The 23,453-nt window shown below is 39.5% G+C and overlaps 1 protein-coding gene across 1 annotated transcript; it reads right to left on the bottom strand.

The window, feature by feature from the left end:
• On the bottom strand, window positions 133-22,964 carry LOC109839120 (rhodanese-like domain-containing protein 4A, chloroplastic; the record flags this gene model as incomplete). Its single annotated transcript, XM_020407552.1, has 5 exons — window positions 133-482; window positions 20,325-20,570; window positions 20,882-20,984; window positions 22,520-22,572; window positions 22,641-22,964. Coding segments are annotated over 5 exons (780 nt in total), but the record flags the coding sequence as incomplete, so codon positions are not given.

Raw genomic sequence — 23,453 nt, 5'->3', positions numbered from 1 at the left:
AAAATCCCTATTTTCTTCTATCTTCTCTCAAACCCCCATCCCAAAAGAGGGAGGAGAGGGATCTTAGCGTCCTGTGATACATGAAGGCAGAATAGTAAGCTACAATGACGAATCAACACAAAACAAAAGACCTTTACCCAATCCAGTCCTCTTCTGTGGCTTACTAAAATTTGAATTAATCTTATTATTGTCATTCACAAAAAAGTTACAGAACGGCAGCTCCATAAATTTTCTCATTCTCAACAAATTACACAAAATACTCGCTCACACTAGGAGCTCATGAACATTAGGAATTACAAGCAGAAACACCCAAGAAGATACTGGCTTCCTCCTGCAGTTCTTTCCTGCTGCAATTAGCCAAGCCAATATGAGCGCTAATGCAGAAATGTGTGCACAAAAACTGCAATTATAACACATTAGTTGCTGCATCAACTTTCGGGTTTGGATGGACTGGGAGATGAAGGCGGTTTCAAGTCTAGGTACTGCATCCAACAAGTAAAAAAAATTAAGAGCAGTTGAATGAACAATTCCTAATTTTAAGATAATTGTTTGATGTTCAATTTTCACTTGTGGCAAATCCTGTAATCTTTAAGTAGTTATAGAAGTCATAAGACTTGTAAACTAATGATTATAACATAAAATGCCATTGTAAATAGAAAATGTTTACAATATAGTGAATATGATGTTCTTATACTATTCCAACCTGAAGACGCCTTTCAACTCGGACTTGGACGGTCGATTAAGGTCAGCCTGTATGGTTGGGTTGTGTCTATTCCCGGGTCAGACCTTTTGGTCATATGATCTAATCCATTCGACTGGCACATAACCAACTCTCAAAGGCTTATCAAACTTGTGATTTTTAAGGTATAATATTGGCCCCTTTCACTCACGCTAGAGGAATCCAGGTTCGAGGAAAAATAGAACAATTTCATCTTCGCTACCCTAGGAATCAACATTGGCCAATAGAAGGCAACTGTGAATGATGTGATGTCGTCAGCGGAGATTATGCTCACTTGGACGCTTCAATTGATGAGGGTTGACGGTGGATCCTAGGGATCCGAGCTCATCCACTCAAATATGGCCACGTGTCGACCATCGGAGGTCGGTTAGCACGTATAAATAACCTCGTCCCTTCTCCATTTTTTGAACTTTCAACATTCGAACTATCTGCATCTCCGACGGCTTTCGGTTTGCAATCTTCTCTTGTTCGTAACAAGGCGCAAATCTCACTGCTTCACGAGTACAAGTCATCGGTACGTCACGATAGCATCACGCGACGGATGGAGTACGACATCTCCAACTCCTTTACTCTGTCTGTTCCCTTGTTTGACTGCTCCATCTACCACCATGGTGGTGACGAGGTGCTGATGTACTAGCATCATCTTAATTGTGGACTCCGACTTGCCTCTGCACCCTTTCCTCAGGAGGGTATTCTAAACCTTGGAGCCTAACTCGGTGGCTTTCTTGACCACTTTCCTCATTATCTGCCATCAGGTGGAAGTCGAACCGGCCCTAGAGATCTTGGATCGTTTGTTGTGCGTCAAAGCTAGCAAGGGCGAGATGCAATTCTATCTTCAATCAACAACTGGGTTCCGACTGATCTCGAACATCCCAAAGACTAATAAACGATAGAAGGAGAAGTTTTTATTTCTTTTTGGCGCCGACCCGATCTTAGTTTGCTCTTCGTGCCCAGAGACTAGGAAGGAGGGCTTAGAGACCAATAAATGATAGAAGTTCTTATTTCTTTTTTGCGCCGACCCAATCTTAGCTTGCTCTTCATGTCCGGAGATTAAGAAAGAGAGCTTAGAGACAAATGAACGATAGAAGAAGCTCTTTTTTTTAGCGCCGACCTGATTTTAGCTTGCTCTTCATGTCCAGAGATCAAGAACAAGAGCTTGAAGGCTGGGTTTCTCTTCGAAGTGGAGAAGTAAGGCTTAGAGAAGATCCAAGCCTACAACGGATCTCACCGATACAAGAACCTTTTCGACAATGCCGTGCTCCGAGCTGCCGGCATCTCTTTCATGAAGGTTATGAAGGAGGATCTTGCTCAAGCCACACTTCTTGCTACCAAAGTGCACTGGGAAGAGGCTCTTTGCACCAACCTCTCCTTTGGTCCCCAAAGGCGCCTTCGTTCCGAGTTAACAAAGGAGGAGGTTCAAGATTTCCTTAAAGATCCGACTAAGCTCAAGGCCTGGCTTGGCGTGGGCTCTGCAATCTTTACCTCCTAAGCGGAGAGGTCCAAGAAGAGGAAAAAGACCATTTCCAATAGTCGTCGCAGTGCTACGGGTAGTTCTCAGGCTTTTTTGGCGCAGGAGGTAGCTCTGTGGCCTAAGCCCGCGGGTGCAATCCTAGCCCTATTAGAGGTTTTTCTTTATGAGTTTGTTGATATGGGTAATGAGCGTCCACTACCATCTGCCAAACAAGAGGAGGTTGTCGAGGACGCTTGCCTTGCTCCTTTGATGTTGGCATGGACTGGGCTTCCTGCTGGAGTTGAAGCAAACATGACCACCCTAGTCAGAGCAAATGAGGCCCCGGAGCCTTTGAGGCTCGGGAAGGAACTGACAATGGAGCTGGAACCGACTACTGAGGCCGTTAAAGAGGATATCCCCCTTGAGGGCTAGTTTGAGTGGTTCTTGCTCTATAGCATAAGCGAACTCCCTTCATTTGAGTGGGAGGAAAGAAGGACAACCCTCATTGGGTCAGCTAAGGCTGGGGCCCGATATGAGAGGGAGTCAACGGGCGATTTTGTGTTTGTTCCAATTGTTCCAAGTTATCGGTTGGATTCCAAGGGTCGGTCGTAGAGTCTAGATCCAACCAAGCGCACGCTGTGGGTTGGATTTATCTTCCGAATGGTCAAACCTTGCTACACAGGGTGTTCGACTATAGTCTTCATTAGACTTTGTGGAGCTATCTTGTTCGAGGCTTGCTTGTAGAGATCGAGCTTTTTAGTAGGGTCTAGTCGACCCACGAACTCTTCATCAAGCTTCGAGAGGAGGTGGCAACTCGGAGGGCTGCCCGTGAGTCGGTCAAGCTTTTGGTTGCTAAGAGGGGTGAGGAGTTGGACCAGCTCAAGAAAGATCAGGATCTGGTGGACTACGAGCCGAATTGGCGTGCTGAGGCGGCCAGAGCGACATGAAGCTGCTCTCCTTGAAGCTAACCGTAAGAAGATAGAGGTAATGACGGGTGAATAGGATCGGGCCCGCCATAGCTTAGATTATGCCTACGCACAGATCAAGTATCTCGAGTCGAAAATCTAGATGAAGAAGAGGGAGAGGGAATTCTCCCCAGAGCAAGCTTGTGAGGAGGATCGGGCCCGCCATAGCTTAGATTATGCCTACGCACAGATCAAGTATCTCGAGTCGAAAATCTAGATGAAGAAGAGGGAGAGGGAATTCTCCCCAGAGCAAGCTTGTGAGGCTTGGATTGAGGTGGACATCTTGAAGGTGACGTTGCATCAGGAGGTGGCCCTTCAGGAGTATCTTCGAAACAAAACCGCCTAGGCCGCTCAGAGGGCTAAGTAACAACATAACTCTCTCGATCAAATCCGAGACCTCAAGGATTGGGAGTCGAAGGCATTTGAGGATCAAGTGATCGAGAAATATCGTAATGGTCCTCTTGAGAGGCTTGAGGCTGCTATCGCTTGCAAGGAAGGCCCAGCTTCCTCATGAGCTTAATCAATCTTGACTAGTTCAAGTTCCCCTCTAGAGTGGCGGTCTCTGCCTAGACATCATTAAGGAGCTTGAGGCGTCCGACAGAATTGAATAGTCTAGGGAGAGTGAAGAGGCAGGCGGTGAGTTAGACGAAGGTTCGGTCGAGGTAGATTCCAGCGATGACGCCGACTCATCTTCATCATTTGAGCGACCTGCGACCTCAGCTTTTGCTCTAGCCTCGTAGATTTTCTTTTGTTTGTGTACACTTTTTTTGAGTCATAAAAAGTCCTGTAAATTTTCACAAGTTATTAATGAAAAAGGCTCATTTTGTGCGACTTGAATTTGTTTATAACATCATTTCTGAGTTGATTTGCCGGAAGGACCGCCCTCAAATGACTCGGTGATAAGGATTTCCTGTTGTGCCTTGGGTTTACTCATGAAGACTAATACCTAGGGCTTTGAGTACCTTGGACGAGTCATTAAAAATCGAGTCACATGGATTCTTTGGTAGTGCCTTGTGTTTACTCATGATGACCGATCAAGGGCTTTGAGTATCTTAGACGCGTTCGATGAAGATCGGGTCACAAGGATTTCTTCTTGTTCCTTTGTTTTACTCTTGAAAACCAAGATCTTTAAGCACGTTGGATGAGTTGCTTCTAGAGAAAAGCTTTTCATTGATAAGGGGATTCTTTAATTACATTCATTGGAAATATTTCTTGAGATGTTTTATATTTTAAAGATGCTTCAAGACTTCCCATTCTTATTCTGCAGCCAATAGGTTCCCAGGTGGACTTCTTTTACGATTTTGTAGTGTTCTTCCTAGTCTGCAATAAGTTTTCCGTAGCTAACTTCTTTGTTAAAGACAGCGAACTGGCTGTTGTAATACCAAACGATGCGTTGCTGATTGATTATCAAAAATCGAAGTGTTTGTTTCCTTATTTCGACGACGAGGTCAAGTCCATTCCTGAGGCCTATTTGATTGGCTTTCTCGTCGAAGTGTTGAAGTTATATAGTGGGCATATCGACTTCCACTAGGATAACTGCTTCCGCTCTATATGCCAGTTGAAACGGTGTTTTCCCTATAGAGTTTTTGTGTCGTTCTGTATGACCACAAAATACTAGGGAGCTCATCGACCCTTTTTTTTACTTGGTCCACTCTCTTCTTTAGTGCTTGCATTATGCACTTGTTTGCTACTTCTGCTAAACCATTACACTTGAGGTGTGTCATCAATGCAAATTTGAACCGGATCCTCTATTTTTCATAGTACTCACAGAACCCCTTACTGTCAAATTAGGTGTCGACAATTATGATGACCATCGATATTCCAAATTTGCTGATGATCGATTTCCGGATGAGGTTGCGAATATTCTTTTCACTAATTCTCGCCAGCGACTCCGCTTTTATCCACTTGGTGAAATAGTATTTATCCACTATTAAGAACTTTTATTGTACGTCTGCCATTGCGAATGGCCCCAGTAAATCCAATCCCCATTGGGCGAAAGAGATTAGATTGTTGAGAGAGATAAATTGCCGGAGCTCTTGGAATGTTTGAGAAAAGTTAGCAGGCTTTGCACTAGGTTGTTAGCTTTTTCAACTCGGTCAGAATGGTTGGCTAGTAATAGCCTTCTTTGATGACCTTCTGTGCTAGGGTTCTGGCTCTTATGTAGTTTTCGCATATGTCCTCGTGGATTTTCCTTAGGGCATAGTTCAACTCTTCCGGTCGGAGGCACCAAAGATAGGGCCCCATTCTTCTGCTTGTGTAAGAGAGCCAGTAGAGTTGATCTTCAATTACGAAATATTTCAAGGCAGTTCTCTGTAGGCTTCTAGCTTCTACTTTGTCTTCTAGCAAGTCCCATTTGTCAGATATAAGATGAGTAGATTCATTCAACATGTCTTTGATTGCTGGTCTGCTTGTATGATAAAATCTACCATTGTTTCAGCAATGTTGGGCCAATTGAGGGCATCTGTGTATACTGGCCCCTTCCCTGCCTGGAGCTCGAGGAGCCTTGCTTGGATAGAGCACCTGCACGGGCGTTGTAGGCCCTTGGGACCTACTCGATTCTGAATTCCTTCAGCTTGCCTAATAGTTCTTTAACCTTCTCCTGATACTTCGCCATGCTAGGGTCCTTTGCTTCATATTCTTCTCACACACGGTAAATGACAAGTTGAGAGTCGGCGATTATGAAAACTGACTCTGCTCTAGTCGCTAGGGTGGCTTTGAGGTCCGCTAAAAGAGCTTCATGGTTAGCTTAATTGTTCGAGTTGGAAAATCGAAGGAAATTGTATACTCGAAGATATGTTTCTCTGGGCTGCACAGTACTACCCTAACTCTATTACTGCTCTCTCCAGAGGAGACGTCTACATTCAGTACCCAACATGAGGAGAACTCTGGCTGCAGTACCCACCATGATGAGAACTCTGGCTGATCATATTTAGGGATACCTTTTTTTTAGGTACAATCTCTTTGACTACCTTTCAGATTGGAGGTGGAGTTGGCTCATGTGCCTGCAAGTTACCTTCTGAGTCAGGAGATTCGTTCAAGAAGTCGGTGAGGGCATAAGGTTTAATGGTTGTTATGAGTTCAACTGCGTGGTACTCAATAAGTTCAATAGTCTAGTTGGTCATCCTTCCGGAAATAGTGGAGCTGCTGAGCGCTTTCTTCATGGCCAAATTGGTGCATACTATCACAGTGTGAGCTTAGAGATACGACTAGAGCCTTCTCGCTGTGGTGATGAGAGCGAATGAAGCTTTCTCAATGAGAACGTAGTTGAGCTCCTTCGTCTTCAAGATGCAGTTGACTAATATATAGGTTTTTAAACATTCTCTTCTTCTCGGACCAGCACTTATGGCGAGGTAGAGATATAGTTGCTCTCCTTCTACGAGGTAGCTTATGCAAAAACGGCTTCTGCAAAAATGGCGATGTAGAGATATAGTTGCTCTCCTTCTACGAGGTAGCTTAGCAAGGCATAGAACTTAAATATCTTTTAAGCTCGGCGAAAGCATCGCCGCATTCCGCTGTCCACTAGATGTTGACTTTGGGTCCTTTGACTCCCCTCAGGACTTTGAAGAATGGGAGGCTCCTTTCGGCTAACTTGGGAGAGGAAATGGCTCAAAGCTACTATTCTCCCATTTAACTTCTGAATGTTCTTTATTGTACAACGCTCAACCATCCCTTCAATTGCAGCTTCTTCAAGTTGATTTCAATTCCTTGTTAGGTAATCTTGAACCGCGAAGCTTGCCCAATCGTACCCCAAAGGCACATTCGCAAGGTTGAGTTTCATTTAGTATCGATGGAGAATGGAGAAAGCTTCTTCGAGATTAGCAAGGTAGAAGCCAGCATGTTTGGACTTTACTAAAATGTCATCTACATATGCCTCTACATTGCGACCAGATTACCTTTTGAAGATCTTGTTGATCAGCCTCTTGTAGGTTGCCCTACATTCTTGAGGCCAAAATGCATTACTTTGTAGTAGTAAGTACCCTGATACGTGCCGAAGGAAGTCTTCTTTTCGTCATGCTTTGTCATCTTTATTTAGTTATAGCCAGAGAATACATCCATGAATTTGAGCATTTCGTGGCTTGAGCTTCCATAAACCAGTTGGTCAATCCGAAGAAGGGGAGCTTATCCTTAGAATATGCTTTATTGAGGTCGGTAAAATCGACGTACAATCTCCACTTGTCATTTGCCTTCTTAACCAGCACTACATTTGTCAGCCACTCTAGATATTGGACTTCTCGGATAAATCCTGCTCTCAACAGTTGGTTGACCTCTTCTACTAACGCTTATTGTCTTTCTGGCCCGAGATGTCTCTTCTTCAGTCAAACCGGCTTGCAGTGTTGGTCAACACAGCTTGTGAACCATCACTTCTAGGGCTATTCTTGGAAGTTTTCGTGTCCCTAAGAAAAAGCATCTGTGATTGTGCAGAGGAACTTGATAACTGCTCCTCACTGTGGTTCTGCTAGTTCCGACCCAATTTGAACATTTTTTGTTTCGTCGATTCCAAGTAGGATTTCCTCCAATTTCTCAACAGGAGTTGTTCGCTCTCTATCTTCGTCCTTTTACAAATAGGTTTGGGATTTCTCAATTGGCAAGGTTTCTAAGACTATTTTGCCTTTCATGGAGAGCATGTAGCATGATCTGGCTTTGCACTGATTACTCCACGCAATTCCGACTCCTTCCGCAGTTGGAAACTTTCCCATCTAATAGTAGGCGGAAGAGATTGCTTGGATATCATTCAAATGTTCTCCCAAGGACAACGTTGTAGGCCGACTTGACGTCCATCATAATAAATTGGACTTGGATCGTAGCCTAGGGGTAATCGCAAACTACCACTAGTAGGCTGATCAACCCTTCTAGTTAGAATAAGTGCCCCGAGAAGCCTACTAAAGGATTTGGGCATGCTGCAGTTCTGATCTGTCGATCTTCATTTGGTTGAACGCATCTATGAATAGGACGTTCGTGGAGCTTCTTGTGTCCACCATAATCCTCCTAACTCAGAACACGATGATTTGGGTAGAGATAATAACAAAGTCATCATGAGATGACTCATTACACCTTTCAATTCAGCACTGGCGAATGTTATGGATTGATCCACCTTGGGCTTCTTCTCATACAGGTTCACCTCAAGAGCTCGTCAAACATACTTCTTTTCTACTTTGTTCGACATTCCTCCAACTGTTGGACCACTGCTGATGGTGTTGATCGTGCTTTTGTAACAGGCGCTTCTATCGTTGGCTTCTTTCGGTTAGCTTTTCTGACAATTTAGTCGAGGCAATCTTGAGCTCCTCCTTTCTAGGTTGGCCCCTTCCTATCGCGACCGTTGATGTATTTCTTCATTAATCTTCTCTTGATGAGATATTCAACGCCTCTCTGTAGGACTCAACAATCGTTAGTTTCGTGGTCATGGTCTCGGTGGTAACGGCAGTACTATTTAGTATCCAGTCTGTGGGGATTTATGGTAATGCAAGGAGACTTGGTGAGATGTCCCTCTTGCTGAATTTGATGCAATACTTGTGAGTGGGGCATTAAGGGGAGTGGAAGGGGTCCCCTCATTGCGTCTCTATGCTTATCTCTTCTTTTGTTTCTTCCATCATACCTTCTATCAAATTGTCTTAGGCTGGAATTTGACTTGGATTGTCAGTGCCAGTCTTTTTGCTTCTGGAAGTTGTCACTTGGGCCGCTCTTTTGTGAATGCTATTGTCTTCTGCATCTATATGTGACCAAGCTTTAGCCATGAGTTGGTCAAATTTATTCACAAGATTCATTATAAGTGAATCCGACAACTTCACACCTTCAAGACCTGCGATTATTCTTGCCATAGCTTCTATGTTGCTAGGAATCTCTTGATAGTTCCTGAGAGTCTTGCTTGATTTCTGTCTGATTTGCAACAAAGGGGCCGAGGGTGCTTTCTTCTTGTTAGGAGGTAGCCAGGTTATTCTTAAGAATATTCTAAATGATATTCTCCAGAGATTTCCTGTTGAGGGTAGGGAAACAGTTTAGACTCGTGTACCTATTGGAGTATTCAGGTTATTCTTAAGAATATTCTGAGTGATATTCTCCAGAAACTTCCTGTTGAGATTAGAAAACAGTTTAGACTCGTATACCCATTAGATTATTCTGGTCTCTTTTTTGTTGGTAGAGGTAAACCCGATGATGGAGAGGAAGAATTTTATATTCTATCTCCTGGTCTCCTTTTGTTAGTAGAGATAAAACCCAAAAATTGGAGAGGAAGAATTTTATATTCTATCTCTAGGTCTAAAGAAAACTCAAAGTAGGATCTCCACTTAGAGAATTTGGACAGGTTTGAATAATCCTAACTGTCATAAGGTTTGATCATTCAACTTGAAAATGGACCCCTCGTTCGTGGAATGAATCGAGAGAAGATTCTGGTTATGGTCCTAACTGTAGTAAGGTTTGACCAAGTGAGGGTTTGAGACGATCCTAACTGTTTAAAGGTTTGATCGTTCAATTTGTAGACCTCTCGTTCATGGAAGGAATCGAAAGGGGATTTTGGCTTTGGTCCTAACTGTAGTAAGGTTTGACCAAGTGGGGGTTTGAGACGATCCTAACTGTTTAAAGGTTTGATCGTTCAATTTGTGGGCCTCTCGTTCATGAAAGGAATCGAGAGGGGATTTTGGCTTTGGTCCTAACTGTTTAAAGGTTTGACCAAATGAGGGTTTGAGACGATCCTAACTGTTTAAATGTTTGATCGTTCAATTTGTGGCCTCTCGTTCATGGAAAGAATCGAGAAGGGATTTTGGCTTTGGTCCTAACTGTTTAAAGATTTGACCAAATGAGGGTTTGAGACGATCCTAACTGTTTAAAGGTTTGATCGTTCAATTTGTGGCCTCTCGTTCATGGAAGGAATCGAGAGGGGATTTTAGCTTTGGTCCTAATTGTTTAAAGGTTTGACCAAATGAGGGTTTGAGACGATCCTAACTGTTTAAAGGTTTGATCGTTCAATTTGTGGACCTCTCATTCATAGAAGGAATCGAGAAGGGATTTTGGCTTTGGTCCTAACTGTTTAAAAGTTTGATCGTTCAATTTGTGGACCTCTCGTTCATGGATGGAATCGAGAGGGGATTTTGATTTTGGTCCAAACTGTTCAAAGGTTTGACCAAATGAGAATTTGAGAGGGAAGATTGATCTAAAGAGGTGATCGAATCTCATCACAGCAAAAGAGTATTCGGAAATCACCGTGGGGATGTAGTGTTTATCACTTTGTTTGTAATGATCGGGTTATCCCTAAGAAAATTACATATAGCATTCTTCCGAGAACTTCCCGTTACATGAACCATCCACCCCTAGCTTTCCTTACGAAACTGGGTTTATCATTATATTCAGCTGCATGATCGGGTTATCCTTAAGAGTACCATGCATGGTGCTCTCCAGGAATTTCCCGTGAAAGAAAGGAAATAGTTTTGACTCATATACCTGTTGGAGTATCGAGGAGCAGTTTATACTCGTATACTCTTTGGAGTGAAGGGAAACAGTTTATACTCGTGCACCCAATGGAGTTAGAGTCGTCTTTACTTGGCTTGTTTCGCCGTTATGACGCCGGAGTCAATTAAGGCTTGGATTTTGTTTTTGAGTCCAAAGCAAATCTCGGTGGGATGAAGAACCCTTCTGTGATACGCACAGTAATTTGGATCCGTAATCCTCTTAGCTCCCTCCTGATTTTTGATAGGTGGTAACTCAATTTTATCATTGGCGAGGAGGTATTTTAATATGGCTGGAGCTTCATCATTTTCGAAAGAATACTCCTTTTGAAACTTCAGATCGAGAGTCGTGTTCCCAGCGATTGCAGATGTCGTCGGTCGGCTTCTCTCAGTTTTTTTTCTTTTAAGAAAGTGTTCAGCTTATTCACCGCGCATTTTCAAATCTTTCCAAGTTTTGGATGGTACGACCCCCAGGGCTTCCAGGACATCGATGGAGAGATTATTGTGGCATGTTTGCAGGATAAACTCCTCTGTAATAGGATCTCTGCAATTCATTGCTTTGTTACGGAAGCGTTTGACAAAATTATCGACTGACTCTCAGTCTTTTTGCTTCTCATCTAAAAGGGTTCCGATTGACACTTCGGTGTCATCATCGAAGAAATTGCTGAGGAACAAACTTTCCATGTCATCCCAGCAATTGATGCTCCCTGGCTTGAGGCGTTGATACCAATCGAAGGCGGGCCCACGAAGGGTGCCAACGAATGACCGGATCATTAAAGCCTCGTTTCCAGAGATCATGCCCAAATGAGACTTGAAAAAAATCAAGTGCTGAGTAGGCGAGCTTTTCCCGTCAAACGGTGTGAAGTTAATCATATTGAACTTTGTCGGGTACGGGATTGAATCCCATTCTCTTGGATAGGGACACGGAATATCCGTCTTCTTTACTTCCTGAGCCGTCATCAAAGCGTTGATTTTGTTTTTAAGCTCTTTCATTTTCTCGTCATCGTCTATGCCTTCATTCGAAGGACGTTAAGGAGAATGAGTTAGACCACCCCCTGTAAGAAGTGTCACGAACCACCCCTAATATCGTTATTGGGAGGATGCGTTAAACCACCCCCAACGTTATTGCTATTGGGAGGTGTATCAGCCATAATAACTTTATCCACTTCTGGATCACTGTTATCTACAATATTCCGAGTGTGGCGGCTGGATTCAGCTCGCTGACTGGACTCAGGAGGTTGAGACCGTTGAGCTAGTAATTCTCTCATTTGTTGGATAGCTAACTCCATCTCTGTCTTCATCTCAGCTCTAATTTCTTGACGTTGTTTGGCTAGAGCTTCTTAAAGTATTTGAGCGAACTGATCAGAGGTGATTGTGAGTACTTCTCTGGTTTGCCCTGTGCTAGATGCTGTATCATCCGAAGCGATCGCAGAACAAGTGTCCGAGAACTCATCCTCTGATGACATTCCTTCATACATTCTCTTGTAGTCCCTATGTCTGATGGCTCCTAACTAGAGTTGGGACATCCGTTGGGCAATTCTTGAATTGACTTTTCCTCTCAGAAAAAAATCGGGATTTGATTCACTTGAATGCCGCTTAGATTTTTCTTTATCAGCCATGTTGATGGTGACCTCAGGGAATTCGTCATCTTGGACAGCTGATCTTCTCTTGTGGAAATGTCTCGGCTTAGGTTTCGACATTTCGGTGAAAATACTGTGGAATACCGAGACTTTTCGTGGGATGGCTTCTTGTTCTAAGTAGTTATATTCTGACAATGCTGCTTTAATGAGTCGTGCACAGGAACAATGAGAGTTTATCTCTCGAATAATTTTCTTTTGAAATTTATTCAAACCCACCACAGCTTGATAGTACGATTCATCGGTATGATTACCGAAAAATCCTATTGTCTGTTGGTATAACCTCCCAGGCATAACAATGTCTTTTGGCGAACACGTCTTCTTCTGGGGGTGTAAAACCTTGTTGGCATTTTCAGGACAAATTATTATTGCCTTTGAGCGATCCAAGGTTATTTCAGGAGTCACACGTTTAGAACCACCCCCTTGCGGGTGCGGAATCTTAACGGGCTCCTAATGCTGATTTTGCACAACTCCAGACTTTGGAATCCAAACTTTGCAGAGTTTTTGTGGTTCTTTGGCCACCGTTTTCTTGTTTCTTTCTCGTCTTTGTTGTAAGAGAGAACGGGCATGAGCAGTGTTTGCCATACGCTTTTGTATGCATTCTTTGAGGGTCGAACGAACCCTTTTGACGAGAGTCCATTCTTCCGTCGTTAGTTTAGCAGAGATATGAGTGATTGGTTGTTGAGACAACTGAACTACTCGATGCCTCCTCGACTCTAGGTCCGCGTGATAACGAACCCCGTCGGTTTGTTCCAAGGCCTTAGCTATTTGGCGAGCGCGACGTTGACGTTGTCTCTGACGAGCTTTTTTCATCAGTGTCGGCGGGCTTTGATTCGATAACTCTTTAACTAGATAAGAGTCATTGTGAGCAGAGGTGTTGCGAGTAGAATCCTCAGCAACAATCAGATGAGAGTCTTCATCTGTAGCGTTCGACAACTTCAACGAAGATGAAATCTTCCTGCATTTGCGAGGTGAGGAAGACTTTACAGATGAGGATGACAAATATTCCTCAAACTTTGTTTGGTCGAACTCGTACTCGATCGTTGATTCAACCGGGATCTTGATGATTGGCTGCGACACGACGATCTCGGTAGCTAGACCGTTGGCTCGCACTGTGGTCGCCAGCTTGTTTGCGTCAAAAGTTGGTCTCGTTGTGGAATTCATTATATCTTCGATCGATTACAATAAATTCAAAAGAAAAGTCTTTTTATAAGACTTTTTTTACACAACAAAATGAAGATTATAACTTTTTAGAAACAAACGCAGGATCGTTGTTTGGATCGCTGCTTGCGTAGGATCTTTGCCTGTGCCGGGGTTGCGTTAGCCAGTGGACCACCGAATCACAGATTCTGATTGAATCGTGAAGGGGGCTTAATGATTCTTCCTTCGTTTATCGAAGTAGGAATTTGAAGTGAAGATCTTATCAAAGTAAGACGATCACTCTTCTTAAGATCAAGTCAAAGCTCGAATCTCAAGGAATTGTCCGAAGCTCAAGTACTCTGCTCTGTCTGCTCTGAAATGCTCAGCCCCCCCTTCAAAATGATCTCAGGGGGGTATTTATAGTCCCTGGGCAAAATAGTGCTTCCGAGATAGTGTTTACTGTCTCGGCGGCCGAGACAATGTTTGCTGTCTCGGGTTCCGAGACAGTAAACACTGTCTCGAAAAACCCAACTACTCAGCGGTTTTCGTCGTAACTGTCTTCCCACGTTTCAAACTCTGTTATTTTAATAATTATCCACGTGATTCTCGCCCACGACGTTCCCCACGTTCTTTGACAGTTAATGGACACTCTCGCGTGCGAGACAGCAAAGACTGTCTTTTTCTTTGATTTTTTGATAACTTCCTTTTGAGCTGCGCTTGGATATCTTTCAGCATTTTTTGACGCCTACAACAATCACTATATACATATTTTATTAAGTCTATAAAATCATTTTATAAAGTTTTAAAAGTGTGTTCAAATCAAATGTCAAAAACATGTATGTTTAGTTTTTATGTTTTTGGACTATTTTGTAAAATGATGAGTTTTTACTTTTGAGAAGTGCAATTCCAAAAATTCTTTTTGCAATATCTTTATTATCATGTTTATAAAAATTTCCCAAAGTTTTATATTTTTCTGAATTTATTTGTTATTTTTAAAGGTACTATAAAAATCAGTTTTACTATTTATTACAGGCTGATATTATTTATCAGTCGACTGATGCAAGTATTCAGTCGACTAAAAAAATTGCTTGGAATTGTAAAAAGTTTGTTTCTTATTCGGTTGACTGATCAGTCAACTGATGAGGTTATCAGTCGACTGACGATATCTATCAGTCGACTGATGAGCTGTAAGCTGCCTGTAACGGTCAACTTATCAGTCGATTGATGAATAGTATCAGTCGATTGATGCTGTAACGGTTAGTTTTTTCAGTTTTCTATTTTTTATCTTTTTGCTGGGTTTTCTTGGTTTTTGGGCTTTGTTTTTCATCCTATATATACCCATTTGTCATAACTATTTTCAACTATCAAAAAAGAGAGTTTTTAAACAAGTTTAAAGGGTGTTTAAGTTTTGTTTAGTTTTGTTTCAAGTTTCGCTTTTGTGAAGAAAGTTTCACAAGTGCAAGAAGAGATCATCTATTCCTTGTTTTGGCTTCAACTTCATCTCTCCTACTCTTGTTATATAGAGAAGATTTTCTTAAACTCAATTCTAGCAATTTATATGTTTGATCTTAATTTCCATAAGCTAGATTTCAATTAAGTTTATATTTGTTTTATCTCTTTGTTACACCAACCCATATTGAGCTTTTAGTATTTTCATACATAGTATATTTGGATTGTGGGGTTGTGCCTTGAGAGTGAGCTTATTTGTGTTCTCATCCATATTAGAGAACAAAATATTGTATTGAGCTTTCATTGTGAGGATACACTTTGTAATATACTTGTACACCGAGAGAAGTGTGGTGAGAGACGAGATAGTCCCAAGAGGAGTGACGTCAGTAGTAAAGTCTAGGGAGAGGTAAATCCGAGCATTTGAGGGAGACACGGGCTAGAGACCAACACTTAGGTATAGAGTGTGATTGCAAGAGTGTTGATTGTAAAGTTTTCGTGAGCTAGAAAACCGAGTGTGAGGTGTAAATGTTTTCGGGTGAGCGTCGAAAACTCGATGTAATAGTGGATTTCTCCCCGGGAGTGGGGAGCGGAAACGTAGGTCGAGTGGACAGAACTCCGTGATCATATTGTGTGTTTGTATTGTTTATTTGTGCACTATCACTCTTATTTATTTACCCTTTTTTTACATATCCTTGCTAATAATTAATTTGAATATCAATCTCGCTAGGATATTTTGTTAGTAAGTTTTTAATTTGACATAAATCGGATTAGATTAACATAAACCCTATTCACCCCCTCTAGGATTCTTTCCTAGTGACATTAGGGTCTAACAATTGGTATCAGAGCTTTGTGCTCTTTAATTTAAGGTCTAATCGTCTTGAGTTAAAGATCCAAGTTATCTTATTGTGCTAATCTAGTTTTATTTGCATTTTTCTTGCTTGCATATAATTATAATTATGAATATGCACAGTGCACCTAGTCTTGGTTATGCCATTAATATTGCTCCTAGATTAGATAATTTCTCCTATTGCTCCTAGTCTTAGGTAATTTTAAAATCCGATCATGAATTGCTAGCATCTAAATTTGATACTATTGCTAAAGATAATATGATCCTTAAATAGCATCTAAATTTGATACTATTGCTAAAGATAATATGATCCTTAAAGAAAATAATAAAAAATTAAAATTGGATCATATTACCTTAAGTTAAAGAAAATAATAAAAAATTAAAATTGGATCATATTACCTTAAGTTCCAATGTTGCTAGCTTAATTCATGAGAAGAATGATGTCATGCTAGAGGTAAAAACTATTAGAAATGAATTTAATTCTTTTAAGAATGATCATACTCTTTCTACTTCTATTTCCAATGCATGTGTCAAACAATGAGTTAAATCATGTTAAAAATTGCATTTCGTCCTTAGATTCAACCCTTACCACATGCATTAAGAATCATAAGAAGTTTGTGAATATGTGTGCTAGGTCTAATAAGTCAAAATCATTCACTCATTATGCACATATATATAACAAAGTTTATAAGTGCTCTAATTACGATCGTAAAGGTCATTTAGCTAAATTTTGTTATGATGCACATAAACCAAAGAATGCTAATGTTATTGCTCCATGTGCACCTCATCAAGTTTTCTCATCACACTCACATAAACATACATCTTTTATTTATCATAAGCATGCTCATGTATTTAAGTGTGAATACTGTGAAAGATTTGGTCATTTTGCCAAATATTATTTTGATTTAAAAAGAGTTTCACATTTGCAAAAAGATTTTAAGAAACCATTTTTGTTTGCAAATATTCCATGTGCACAAATAAATGATCAACATAAGCAAGTGCACCCTTTTCATTGCCCTTATTGCAATCAGATGAGCCATTTGAGTAATTATTGCTATGACTGATCTCGTGCAGCACATGCGTCCAAAAAGGATCATAACCCTAGGGCATTGAGCTTAAATAGTAGAAGTCATGTCCCTAGACTCTTAGGTACTAAAAGTAATTGGGTACCAAAACAAGTTTGATTTTTTTAAAAACCAAAACAAGTTTGATTTTTTTAAAACTATGATTCTTATTGTTTTTTTATTTTTCATTTCTTGGTTTTGAAAAACATTTTTTTTTAAAACAATTTTATGGACAATTCTTTTGTTTTCATGATTTTTTGGTTTTCATTATCATAAGAGGTTTGTGTTTGATCAACCCCCGAATTTATTGGGTATTTATTTCCCAAATCATGTTTAACGAGTGCTAAAAATATTTATATGGGTTAAAACAAACTCAAGAGCTTGATATTGTTACCTCTCTTGTCATTTTGATATTGATTTACCCTTTTTTGTGATTTAAATCTTGATTTATAATTTTATTTGAGTGATTTGTTTTCATTTGAAAACTTTTTTCATGATACTCATGTTCTTTTTTTTTTGATTTCATAAACCTATTTTATACATTATTTTTATATTTGTGTTTTGAGACACACTCTTCCATAATGATACATCCATATGTGTTCTCATTATCATGTTGTATGTGAGTGATACTTAGCATGTATTCTATATCTATGCTTGCTCACATATATTTTGCCTTGGTCCTCATTGCATATATTCATTAAGGCATTTTGATAGGGGAGCTTTTTCCTATTATTTGTTTTATACTCACCATGCTTATATGTAGGGGGGATTTCGCTCTCTTCATTCTTTTATATCCTCATTTTTGATGTTGGCAAAGAGGAAGAAATATGTGAGTATATAGTATTTTTATTATGAGTTTCGTTAGTCTTATACTATATTGATAAATTGTTTGTCATCATTAAAAAGGAGAAGATTGTTGGTCTTTTTGCTTTGATGATGATTTAACAAACAATTTATGACTAATTTTGTTTCTAGTGTTTTTTTTTTTTGTATTTGTTTGTGTTTCATCCAGGTTGATAAGTTGAAGGTTGGATGGAATCGAGCTTTCACGATCATATCCAATAAAGGTTGAAAAAATAGTGGAGTATAGCAATACAATTCAAGTTCAAGATCCAAGTTCAAGCTTTATCCGTACAGTTTACCAAGAGGAGCTATATTGAAGACCTTCAAGCTTGGGTAATTTAATTCTAGGTTTATATTATGTGTGTTTAATACTTTAAGCTCAATCATATACATAAGTTTTGGTTTCCATGTATATATATAGTTATATATATACATACATGTTTTGGTTTTCAAGTTTATATAAATATGAAATTATATTTTTGATATTTATTATTTTTGTTTTGGTTTAGCTATATAGATATGAAACAACAAACAAAATTTATACACATTCTCATTTGTTTCATATTCTATTGTGTTTTAAAAAATATTACATAGAATATACATTTTTATGAAAATATTGTATTCTTAGTTTTTAGACTTAACAATCACTATATACATATGTATGTTTAGTTTTCAATAGTGTGTTCAAATCAAATGTCAAAAACAAGTATGTTTAGTTTTCATGTTTTTGGACTATTTTGTAAAATAATGAGTTTTTATTTTTAGGAAGTGCAATTCCAAAATTCTTTTTGCAACATGTTTATTATCATGTTTATAAATATTTTTCAAAGTATAACATTTTTCTGAATTTATTTGTTATTTTTAAAGACACTTTAAAAATTAGTTTTACAATTTATTACAGGCTGATATTATGTTATTAGTCGACTGATGCAAGTGTTCAGTCGACTGAAGAAATCGCCTGAAATTGTAAAAAATTTATGTTTCTTATTTGGTCGATTGATCAGTCGACTGATGAGGTCATCAGTCGATTGACGAGATCTATCAGTCGACTGATGAGCTGTAAGCTGCCTGTAACGGTCAGCTCATTAGTCGACTGATGCTGTAACGGTTAGTTTTTCCAGCTTTTTATTTTTTTATCTTTTTGCTGGGTTTTCTTGGTTTTTGGGCTTTGTTTTTCATCCTATATATATCCCTTTGTCATAACTATTTTCAGCTACCAAAAAAGAGAGTTTTTAAACAAGTTTAAAGGGTGTTTAAGTTTTGTTTACTTTTGTTTCAAGTTACGGTTTTGTGAAGAAAGTTTCACAAGTGCAAGAAGAGATCATACATTCCTTGTTTGGGCTTCAACTTCATCTCTCCTACTCTTGTCATATAGAGAAGTTTTTCTTAAACTCAATTCTATCAATTTATATGTTTGATCTTAATTTCCATAAGCTAGATTTCAATTGAGTTTATATTTGTTTTATCTCTTTGTTACACCCACCCACATTGAGCTTTTAGTATTTTCATACATAGTATATTTGGATTGTGGGGTTGTGCCTTGAGAGTGAGCTTATTTATGTTCTCATCCATATTAGAAAACAAATTATTGTATTGAGCTTTTATTGTGAGGATACACTTTGTAATATACTTGTACACCGAGAGGAGTATGTGGTGAGAGACGGAGTCGTCCCAAGAGGAGTGGCGTCGATAGTAAAGCCTAGGGAGAGGTTGTAAATCCGAGCATTTGAGAGAGACACGGGCTAAAGATCAACACTTAGAGGGTGTAGAGTGTGATTGCAAGAGTGTTGATTGTAAAGTTTTCGGTGAGCTATAAAATCGTGTGAGGTGTGAATGTTTTCGGGTGAGCGTCAAAAACCCAATGTGATAATGGATTTCTCCCTGGGAGTGGGGAGCGGAGACGTAGGTCGAGGGGACCGAACTCCGTGATCATAATATATGTTTGCATTGTTTATTTGCGCATAATCACTCTTGTTTATTTGCCCTTTGTTTACATATCCTTGCTAATAATTAATTGAATATCAATCTTGCTAGGATATTTTGTTAGTAAGTTTTTAATTTGGTATAAATCGGATTAGATTAGCATAAACCCTATTCACTCTCTCTATGGTTCTTTCCTAGTGGCATTAGGGTCTAACAATGTGGCCAACTCTCAAGGGTTTATTAAACTTGTGATGTTGAGTATAACATATAATGTCACCTTGTATCTGTTTTAGAACTCAAGGATGCGAGATAAATAAAAACTAACCTGTGAACTTTGACTTCTTCTTGGTAAGTTCACTTTGCCACCATTAAGCCAAAAGGAATAACCAAAATCAGATAATCAGCTTAGGGGGGACATTAAACATACTTTCGATGTTTTGTTACACATGGGAAAACTAATGATGCCAATGCCTTAAAGTTTATTCCACAAAGTAGCTTTGTCACATCTTTTTAAGAATCAATATTGTATGGAAGGTGTATTTAACATGTAAGGAATCAGTACAGCTATCACCAAGTGCAACAGCCACAATTTACATCTTCTATTTTGCTCCTTTTATAGGCATACTTGTATCTTGATGAATAGAATAAAAATTTTCTCAAATTCTTCATAAGATTTCCATTATTGCCTTCATAGATCTTGAAAGTGTGAATTTTATGCCGATGTAGGAGCAGTCAGGTGCATCTATGCACTAAATCAATAGATAAATGGGCAATAAAACAACATAAAACGAACAAATGAATCCATTAAACATGAACTTGAGAAAGTCCTACCTTTGGATAAGGTGACAGTGGTCTTCCATTCGCCAGTTTTGCTTCTGGAGATGTTTCCATAGGTTTTATGCATCCATTTTCACTATTCTGTTTATGTTCTTGCTTTATGCTGGAAGATGGTGCTTGACCATTGCCATTATTCTTTTCGTTTATCCTTTCACTGGTTTTCTCAAGCGGAATGGTTGACTTGTCCTTTTTGCTAGGATGAACATGCATAGATGGTGGAAGAAGTGTTTCTTGAATGGCCTGTGAAAATTGAGAATTCAGTCATCCCCATCATTGTTGAAAATAACATGCAACAAACTTCGGAACAAAGGGAACCCATCATTGGGTAAACTTTAAGTCAGTGAAAATATTTGTGGCAATTGAACATTGCTTAGTTCTAGTTCAAAGTGAAAATATTTGTGGCAATTGAACATTGCTTAGTTCTAGTTCAAAGTGGAGTTAAGAACTGACTTCTTCAGAGTAGAAGTTATAGAATCCTCAACCAAGATCCATAAAAGAATGAGTGTTTAGATTAAAAGATACCAATATCTGGTATTGTCAGAGAATCTAACCTGCCATCCATCCTTTCCTCGAAGTCCACCCTTGATTGCATATGCCTCTTTAAAGCCATTTTTAAACAACAGTTCGGCTACCTTCAGAGAATTTCCATCAAAACTACCTTGCACAGCAAACTCAGAACTAAGTAACAAGTGCGTCTGGCAATACACACTTAGGTATGCATGCGTGCATCACATTATTTCTCGCCGTTTAAAAGAAATGGATATTCTTTGGAAAAAAGCAAAAACATAACAGAAGCAACACATACAATTGCATAAATTGATAACTCTTCTCAAAGCACAACATCTATCTCTCTACTAAGCCTCTCTATTATTGAATAATTTCAAATTATTTGGCCAGGTAGTTCTATATCTTGTAACCATTGTATGTGCCAGTATTTTCCTCCTATATTGTGAACATTCACCAAATAAATAAATAAAAACAGAGAAACAAGGGACCAAAACTATATTATCCTCCTATGTGCCTTCACATTCCAAGATGAAGAAATTTTGTTCAAAACTCAAATTGTAGAGCAAAATACGTAATGACGTTAACATAAAAATCTAGGCTCCTAAATTAAGGAAGAAGGAACAATATTTCCTTCAAACAAACAAGTAAAAACAGCTCAAAATACAAAAGGGTTTCACATTAGGATTTCAGGAGCCAATGTTACATTAAACGCTGAGCGCTTCTAGACATCGGACTTGGCGCCCAACGCTTAGTCGCCTAGGCGGACGCCTAAGTGGTTTCTGGGTGTTTTTTTTTTCTTTCTTCATTTAAGTGGTGATCGATGAGGTTTTGCTGAAGGTCGGAGGAGGTAGTGGAGTTCTTCATTTAAGTGGTGATCGATGAGGTTTTGCTGAAGGTCGGAGGAGGTAGTGGAGATGTTCATATTTGGAGGTTAATTGCTGAAGGTCGGAGGAGGTAGTGGAGATGTTCATATTTGGAGGTTAATGGAGTTTGGAGGATGTGTAGGTTACGACACATAAAATCACAATCAAGACCTACAGGGTGCAATCCACGTAAGCAGACAATGCTTCCCTAAACGCTCGTAAAATCTAGATGGGCAACCTAAATACCGCCTAGGCGCTAGGCGCTAGTTAGGCGGTCTAGGTACCGTCTAGGCCTGAGCGTACGCCTAAGCGGACTAGGCGGAGGTTTTTTAAAACAGTGTCAGGAGCTATCAATAGAAGTATTTAGTTAAACCACTTCAATATATTATCAGACCAACAACTACTGATACAACACATAATCTCATACATGATAAATAAGCAAACTGTTCTCAGATGCTACTAAACGTAGAAGGGAAAAAGTTTAAAAAAATAAAAAATAAAACAAAAACTGTAATCTGTCTACAAGACAATGCTACAGGTAATTTCTTAAAAGAAAAAAGGATATTACAGGCAGACCAACTTTTCTTGATTAAAATGAACTTACGGAAAATTTGCTAATGGCTTCAAGAAAATAACTATCCTGTTTTTAAATAGTCAAATCCAACATCATATAATTTGCAATTTTCTAAATGTCATAAATCTCTTAGAAGCATGCAAATTTATGAACTCCAGTCTCCATAAGCAATTTGCATTATTTACCTATGATTTAAAACAAATAACTAGATAGCATCTAAAATAACTCAAAGTTGTGAAGCTCACTTGTCGAGGACACAGAGAGTAGTATTGGCGGGATCACGAAATCTTTTCAAAACCTCCTTTGCAAATCCCTGTCGAGGACACAGAGAGTAGTATTGGCGGGATCACGAAATCTTTTCAAAACCTCCTTTGCAAATCCCTCCTCTTCTTCCTCAACAAATTCAACATGAACCACACTCTTATTCAAAACCTTCAAATTTGGAGAGCTCAAAAAATTTATGCTCTGTTTCTTTCTGATATCCAACAACTGTGAATTGGGCAAATCTCTAAGTTTTCGGTAAGCATCGATGGCCGAAATAAACTTATATTTCTTAAAATACTGTTCAGTCAGGGGTATGACAACTAACCAAATGAATGTGCAACCAGCAACAAAGAAAGGATATCGGTTGAAGAAGTCATCAATGGAGACGAGAGCAGACTCTATATTGATCTTACGCAGAACATTGCGTCAATTTCCAGCCAGCAAAGGTCAGGCGAAAGGGAACGAGGAGACAAAGATGTCAAAAGAAGAAAGTTTTTGAAATGGGTAGCTCCAAAATGGGAGAAAGATGTGGTTTTGGGTGAATTCAGGAGATGGGTGTTCGAGAATTTGGAGGAAAAAGATTGGGGTTGATTAGGTTTGAGAGGGGAAGAGAAAGGAATTAAGAGGGGAATGGGGAGATGGTGGGAAGAAGAAGAGGGTTTGGGGATAAAGCGAAGGTCTTGGTGGAGTGGCTTCATGTGAGAGAGAGAGAGAGAGAGAGAGAGAGAGAGAGAGGCTTCTGTTTACTTGAAAAGAAACAGATGAGGGGCTTGGCATGGGGGAAGACACGGTGCGCTTCTGACCTTCTGTTATGAGGAGGCAATCGGGTCAGGAGGAGTGGGTACGGGTCGGATCGGATTAAATAGTTTCGGGTGGCAAACCAGTTTGTAAAAAGATCCATCTATGACTATTTAA

Source organism: Asparagus officinalis, chromosome 4, assembly GCF_001876935.1.
Source record: "Asparagus officinalis chromosome 4, Aspof.V1, whole genome shotgun sequence".
Taxonomy (NCBI): domain Eukaryota; kingdom Viridiplantae; phylum Streptophyta; class Magnoliopsida; order Asparagales; family Asparagaceae; genus Asparagus; species Asparagus officinalis.
This window is presented reverse-complemented; position numbering and strand designations above follow the sequence as displayed.